Genomic DNA, 7,686 nt, shown 5'->3' with positions numbered 1-7,686 from the left:
GCATTATTCGAAAAAGGATTAATCTTACATACAAACATACTACCTGTTTCTTAAGATGATGAAGTGGTAATTGCTGCTGCTTCCTGAGTGGACGTTTGCCTATTTTGTAGATATTAAGGTTTAATGCGCAGCCTAAAATTGCACTGCAGGACCTACAATGAGTCTGCGTTACCGCTCACGCGCGCAGCTTCATGTTGCCCTCCGTCAATTTGCAATCGCGTTCCTCCGTGCATTCGCGATCGTGTTCCAAAGGTTGGGGTTTCGGGGAACCGTCGCGCCCCATCTGCAGTATCTCTGCGCCCCCCCCCTCCCGGTTGAGAACAACTGGTCTGTACTGTAAAATCACTCGATGTTAGAGGTCACATGTCCAACGGTCCTTCATTATCAGCCCGTTTTGAGTCTTGAGTGCCCCTCAATGTCAACATGAGGTCACACATACAGCACCTGTTCTCCTGAGATACATAATCGTATTATCCCATGACCGTTTAACAGATTTACAGAGTCAAGAACCTTGACCAGAGGCTCAAACCAACCACTGGAATAACACGTTTTCACACATCCCAAAAAAGATCACACAGGTCAGTGGATGTCAAATCTGGGGAGGGTGAGCACACTGCTAAATCCGCTTGGAATTTCCCCTTCACCACTTGTCATTGTTTTTCAAGCAGCTCACAGAGAAGTGGATATAATTTCTTGTAGGCACAGAGCCGGTCCCCTGGGCTGCACCGTAAGTGGGCGAGAGCCCATTAGCAACATAAAATGTCATAGGCGTCACTGGCCTTTACTGGGTTATCGAGCCGAGACAAGCGGAGGTGGGCGTAGAGTTATGTAGCTTTGGGTTTTCGTAACGTGTGGTTGTTTTTGTAATGAAGCATAGTAAGTGCTGGATTCTGTTACATTTTCATTTTATATATGATGCAATGTTATAGTATGAATTACAGGTATTTTAAAAACATATAAGCAACTTTAGCTTCATTATATGAACAGAGCCTAGAGTGGTCAATACATACAATACAAAATGCATATGACTTTTTTGCCTAAATACTATGACCGAGTTGTGCCATGTACTGTACTTCAGAATGCCCTTTTTATCACTGTTGTTAAAGACTGCCACCTAGTGGTCAGAAATGTAATAAAATCACTTTATAGTGATTGCAAAAAGCACACAGCATTAAGGATTTGAACAAAGCCCTAATCCAAAGCATTAATTCTGCCTTTCACTATTTACTACAGAAACCAAATTATTATATACGAATGAGACATGCACGTCAAGAAACGTACTGGAAATCTAGTCCCCTATAACATCAGGAATAGAAACCAAAACATCAAATTAGGTTAACTCATTACCTTTATTATTATTATTATGTATCATGTATTTCAGAGACAAAAGATCTGAATGTATTTAAACACTGTGTCAGCTGATAACCTTTTGCTTTTGACTTCTTGCACACCAGTCATTTTAGACAGTGCTCCATTTCCTGTAGTTCCTGTAGCTCTTCACAATGAGGGCCACAATGGAGAGAGAGAAGCCTGCAGGCCTTGGGGATGACAGAGAGAGTGGCTCTGCGGTCTCCGCTGTGAGATACAATCAAAGGTAAGGTATTTTGATTTTGTAATGCTACGACTATGAAAGTACTAAGGCAACTAAATCCCGTGAGCTAAAGTCGAGTCTTTACCCATTAAAATGCAATTGTGCCAGTTTAAAAAACTGCTGTCCCAGTTCAACGCTGTCCTCTCCATATTGGGCTGTTATGGCAACAATACTGCGCTTGAGATGGGATGCAGCCCTACTCCAGTCACCTGCCACCAAAACATGTCATAATGGTGTTATTTCTGTATCCTTCAGGATATGGAAATATATTCAAGAATAAATTAATTATTGTCGTTTTTACCGTTGGTGGCATATGCACGAGCTGTTGCATCCGCTAGTTCTCCTTGTACAGGATGAGTATCTGTCAGAATGCTGTCTGCCTGAGACGAGGCAGATTTAAGGATCCTTAAGGCATCATCTGCAAGAGGAATGAAAAAATAGCGAGTTTATACAAGCATGTATGTAAACGGACATCTAATTCACACTTTGTTTAGTGGACCACAAATAAACAATTTGTCCCTAAAATGACACCTGATCTGTCTCTCTCCATTAGATGAAAAGCTTGGTCTAGTAAGTTCTGCAAACCCTGAAGTTTCTTCTGCACTTCAGCACTGGCGATCTGATGACTGCAGGATGGCCGAGAGCACACGTACCTTTCCACGTAGGCCTGAAATTACACAAGATCAATATAGTCACATGATCATTACGATCACTGTGTGTGTGTGTGTGTGTGTGTCTGTTCTTCAGATGTTAACCTGAAGAGGCTGTTCACATTTCCCACACTTCAAACCCAGCGCTGTGTTCACATCTTCGCTTGTTTTATTTTCTGTCTGCTCTCTCTGACAAGCCACACAGTCACAGGTGAAAAAGTACTGCTCCAGCAGGAGGCGCTGACGCTCCTTCACAGTCATTCTGCTACAGTGAGGGCCTGTGAGGAAGAGTCTCATTCAATACAGGTACAGCTAAATTGACCAATTCACATTTCTCAAGTTTGTATGATACCGTAACAGTGCAGAATCTCCTGTCCCGCCGTGAGGTCTTTTGAAGTACGTAAAGTGACTGTCACACCGCTGTGAAGGGTCTCAGAATGGTCACCTTGACTTGAACCAGAGAACTGAGTGAGCTGGTTGGTTTTAAAGCCTGTGGTGAAGAAGATGCTGGTGTTTGGACTGCAGGAGTGGTTAAGCAGGCTGAGAACGGGAAAGATTGCCGTGGCGATGCGGATTTCGTTGCTGGATTGGACAGATGTGCCAGTCTCTTCTGTAAAAGATGAAATGTTGTTAAACACAAACAAACAAACAAACAGAAAAACAATTCAACTTAATTTTACCTGTAACTCTAATAGCAGTGACTGCTTGTGCATTACACCTGAGCTGCATCAGGTGCCTCAAAACTGTGGCTCCCAGCATGCTCATCTCAGGCTTCCAGGCTCCTCTGTCATCCTCGCAAGATGCCCACATGTCAGATGGAGGTCCACCCTGCAGCTTCTTATAAAGTGTTGCTGTTGTGACTGCGAGTAAGAAGCGTAAGCTAGGTGAGTGTTCTCCCACATGTGGTAAAAGACTGTAGATGCCTAGATATGAGTTGCCATGGTAACAGTCTGTATGCTCTGAACTTTTGGTATAGTGGCCTTCAAAGTTCAATCGGGCTGGTGAATCCCTTTTAAACAGTCCAGGTTGGTTTTCCATCACACAAGAACTTTCCTTTGCGCTTCGAACCTCCTTTTGCCCAGCTTTTAACGCAACCCTTAGTGCAAGATGCGGCAGAACACCAAAAACCAACAGGTCTGCTCCAACAGCGCACTCCCATTGGTGCCATTGGCTCCACGCCTCATTTCGACACCTCTCGTCACAGTACCGAGCGTAACTACAGTTAGGACAGGGCACAGAACTCAGTGTTCGGCTTAGGCAGTGATGACAATGTCTGTCTTCGGTGTCAAACACTGTTTTTTCAGTCTCTGTGATGAGTTTGATACCTGGGATAAGAACACAGCCGTAAGCCTCGTCCACCAGCACCACCTCACCGGCTAGTTTATTTTCCGTGGCCAACAGGTGCCGACCTTTCCCAGGACTGAAATAAACAGACACGCCATGTGATGTGCAGGTAAGAGAGTCACTTCTCTTCTGGCTTGGTGGTGGTGGGTTATTTGGGGCTGGAGTGTTGGATTTTTCAAGCTGGCTGAGCTGATTCAGGCAGGCGGTCTTTCTAGTGATCAGTTTGTCCCGCAGGTGGCTCGGGTAGCCGGCCTCCAAAGCTTGACGAATGTCCTCTAGACATTCCTAAAAGGAAGAGGCATTCACTTAATGTAAACACATATCAATTCATGAATAAAAATAAAATATGTAATCGGCACTTACTTTATAAAGGCTGAGATAAAAGAGGGCTGCAGATCGGTTTGCGTAGCACAAGGACAGCTGTTCTGCATTCTTATCAGCATGGCAAATACCCTGAGACATCAGAGATTACAAACATCATGTTTATAGTGCAGTACTCATGCCAACATTTTGGACCGGTTTCATAGACAAGGCTTAGTCTGACCGAGGCTGTTTTGTTTCAAGAAACAAAACAATGGCACTGACATATTTTAAGATATGTCAGGGCAGGTTATTTTCAGTTAAGACAGCTCAAAATTCATTTTAGTCTGGGACTAGTCTTAAGCCTCAGTGAAACCGGGGCTTTAATATATTAATACCAGTACGTTCGCACTCGCACATTTAGTTGATATCAGCATAGGAATTATAACATGGAAATTTACGCACTTTTCCTTCTAAGGTATACTTCACCCAAAAATGAATATTCTGTCATCATTTACTCACCTTCGAGTTGTTGCAAATCTGTATACATTTCTTTGTTCTGATGAACACAGAGAAAGATATTTCGAAGAATGCTTATAGCCTGACAGCTTTTGCCCCCCATTGACTCCCATAGTACGAAAAAATACAATGATATTCAAAAGTGCCCCATTACTGTTTGCTGTCCTACATTCTTCAAAATGTCTTCTTTTGTGTTCAACAGAACAACAAAAAAAGATAAAGTAATTTTTCCTACTATGGGAGTCAATGGGGGGCAAGATCTGTTTGGTTATACGCATTCTTCCAAACATCTTTCTCTGTGTTCATCAGAACAAATAAATGTATACAGATTTGGAAAAAACTCGAAGGTGAGTAAATGATGACAGAATTTTCATTTTTGGGTGAAGTATCCCTTTAAAGTGGATTATATCATTATTAGGAGTTTAGCGAGCTCGCTTACCTTAGAATAAAACAGTGCAGCTGCCGTGTAATCTTTCACCTTGAAGCTGAGGTTACCTTGCTCCCTAAACTCAGATGCGCGCTCTGGAGACTTTTTAACAGAGTACTTGTCAGAGATTATAGACAGAGTGTTGAGGTCGTCTGGGCTAAAAATATAGACAAATGGGTACGTGAAACATTTATTTATTGTCCTACATATAACAAACCAATATACTGTACGTTACCTATATATACGCTTTTTTATTAATGGTTCTCGATAATAAATTAAGTACATATTTAGATAATTTTTGCACATTGGTAATGGTAAATATTACTGTCACGTCTAGTAGATAATGAACAGGCACACACTGAAATATTTACTGACTGTGTAAGTGACAGCGCGTTGTTGAATATGTCATTTATATCTGCTAGGAAAGAGAATCGCTCCCTTCCTTCAGGACCCAGTCCCGTCCACTTCTGTTCAACATGCCGAACCCACTGTGGGCACGGCAGATCCATTAACAATCCGCCAAAATACAGAAAAAAGAAAATGAACAGGTAGGAAACTTCAAATGCTTTGGTTTCCGCAGCAAAACCGACTTCCGGTTGAGACTTCGATCAATTTTCAAAATACAGGTCTGGGACTTGGAGTAGATGTGAGATGATTGAATTTGCACTACATTCTTGTTTTATTCATTTAAAATATAAATGTAAATTAAAATTGCATGACAAAGCGACACGTGTTTTAAGTTCTGCTGGCGATATGGCGAAACGGTGTGCAATGTTATATTGTAGTTCGAATAAATAAAAGTCCGAAATAACTCTGTAAGGTGAAAAACCTTGTGAGAAGTTTGACTAGTTTGTTAATACTTGTTTAAAGTATCGTTAAGTCGTTCTGTTTGGTTGGTGTAGTTTATATAAATGTGGTAAAATTAAAGCTTTAGGATTGGTCATGGAGGCACAGTGACAGCACTGAAGGATCATGCATTCATTTCTCCAATAGGTGGGGACATTGTTCCACATAACAATTTTCAATTTTCTACGTCTTTGGACAAGAGATAAGTGGGTTATTTCTTGGTTGTCGCAGCAGATTTTGTTCTTGTATCTCTGCTGTTGGTCAAGATCTCTTGGGACTTAATTAGTGGGTAATGCAACTGTTTCTCCATTGGGAATCGGGGGCCGCCTAGAAAGCAAGTTCTGTCACAAAAGTGCCCATATCCACCTTTAGAGATAAAGGCCTTGTGTGGAAGACTCTCTTATGTTGTGCTCTGATGCAGATTCTCCATCGATAATTAGATTTTGTCCAGGACATTAGTGTAATTACAGGATTTATTCAATCTCCCTGGAATTACTATAAAGTTCTAGCAATCTTTGAATGTCATTTATGAGGATTTATAGGATTCACCAGACTAATTTGTCTCTCTTGTTTGGTTGGCTGTGAGAAATTATTCTCAGAGTAATTTATTCTTAACAAAGTTAAACAGCTTGGGTAAATCGAAATCTGCTGTACAATATTTGTGGAATTGTAATCATTTCCATAGAAATATTTACCCACATGACAAAACAGCGTTCTGCGCCTGAGGTCTCTGGTTATATCAAGGAGAGAAAAACCATTTAGTTCATAATAAACAAATATATCCAATACTATAACTATAGATTGATGCTTGTGAAAGACCAGCAGTGCAGCCTTACAGCCTTGAATATATCATGCCATATACTTTTATAGCACATAAATACTATTTATAGTACACATCACACAGCACAGACTGAGCTTAATAGTATCTTCTGCACCGTTATCAGGGGACAGCCTTACGGAAATCATCATTTTAAATGAAATGGATTGAATTTTGTTATAACTTGATTTCACTTTATGTCTGCATATGAATATTAATGTTGTATTCTGTCTGTAGCCGCCTCATCTGTGAGGGTCCTGAGGGATGGTGCTTATCACACATCTGGTTATTGAGCACCGCTTTCCATCTACCGAGAGCTTTACATTTGACTTGTTTATTAGATCTTTGTTTTATATTTGCGTCTCAACAGCTGCTGTTAATGGACTCGATAGTGTCATTTGTTACAGCTTGTGTTTTGCATGACTGTTTGTCTTGTTGCCGTCGGGTGTGTTGTTTTCCAAAAACGCGCCAGTTTGTTTCCTTGACATTTTAAAAGGACACGTCTAACGTGTTATTTAGAGAATGTTCTTTAATATGTAATCAGTTCTTGTAAAAATATTCAGTCCATCTGCTTATAAACATTCCTTGTACAGTATATGATGCTATTCAAGCCATCTTTCACCTAGGTGCTTACAGTATGCCCCCCATGTGAGATCTTTACGTTTGATTCATATCTAGCCGGAGGTTACAGTGGTTATAGGACCCATATTTTACATTGTGCATCAAGTAGCGACCCAACACACAATTGGATTTATTTGTTCCACATTTTAAGTTTTGCTATCCTTGCTATGTGCATTTTGTATAGTTTGAGTTTAATTATTTACAATTACCATTGTTTTGACCTTAAGTCAGTTATGCTATCAGAGAGACCTGCAACCAAGACTGTTGTCATGTGCGGGCAACCAAAACCATTGTCCCGGGCCCCTGATCTATAGGAGGGCTTTTATTGTGAAAATGGTGGGAAATTGATTATATAAACTCCAAACAATAAAGGATGATTTAAGTTCCTCCAATCAACTTGCAATGAATTTGTCCAGTGCCCGCTGTAATAACACCAGCGAACAGATGTCAAAAGCCCCCTACAGAGCATTATCACATAATTGAATGGCTTTTCATTTGTATATTCACAGAATTAGGACTTGAACGTTCTCATTTTAATCAGAGCCAAGAACCGTAATGCATTAAACAGCTG

At 40.8% G+C, this 7,686-nt stretch overlaps 1 protein-coding gene across 3 annotated transcripts; it reads right to left on the bottom strand.

Moving 5' to 3' along the window:
- Positions 1-951: 951 nt before the first annotated feature.
- On the bottom strand, positions 952-5,435 carry smyd4 (SET and MYND domain containing 4). 3 transcript variants are annotated; one of them, XM_057321222.1, is made up of 10 exons: positions 5,191-5,435; positions 4,844-4,933; positions 3,949-4,038; positions 2,922-3,870; positions 2,594-2,851; positions 2,347-2,519; positions 2,123-2,258; positions 1,893-2,009; positions 1,677-1,800; positions 952-1,575 (listed from the first exon to the last, which is right to left on the bottom strand). In XM_057321222.1, the coding sequence occupies exons 1-10, from the start codon at positions 5,338-5,340 to the stop codon at positions 1,455-1,457; spliced, it is 2,208 nt and encodes a 735-aa protein (XP_057177205.1). In that variant the 5' UTR covers positions 5,341-5,435; the 3' UTR covers positions 952-1,454. The 3 variants fall into 3 exon arrangements, with proteins under 3 accessions (XP_057177205.1, XP_057177206.1, XP_057177204.1); XM_057321223.1 differs by having other exon boundaries at positions 953-1,575; positions 4,844-4,988; positions 5,067-5,307; XM_057321221.1 differs by having other exon boundaries at positions 955-1,575; positions 4,844-4,988; positions 5,207-5,435.
- Between the last annotated feature and the right edge of the window lie 2,251 nt (positions 5,436-7,686).

The sequence above is a fragment of the Triplophysa rosa genome, linkage group LG22 (genome assembly GCF_024868665.1).
Source record: "Triplophysa rosa linkage group LG22, Trosa_1v2, whole genome shotgun sequence".
Lineage (NCBI taxonomy): Eukaryota > Metazoa > Chordata > Actinopteri > Cypriniformes > Nemacheilidae > Triplophysa > Triplophysa rosa.
Note: the sequence above shows the minus strand (reverse complement) of the source record. Positions and strands in the feature narration are given on the sequence as shown.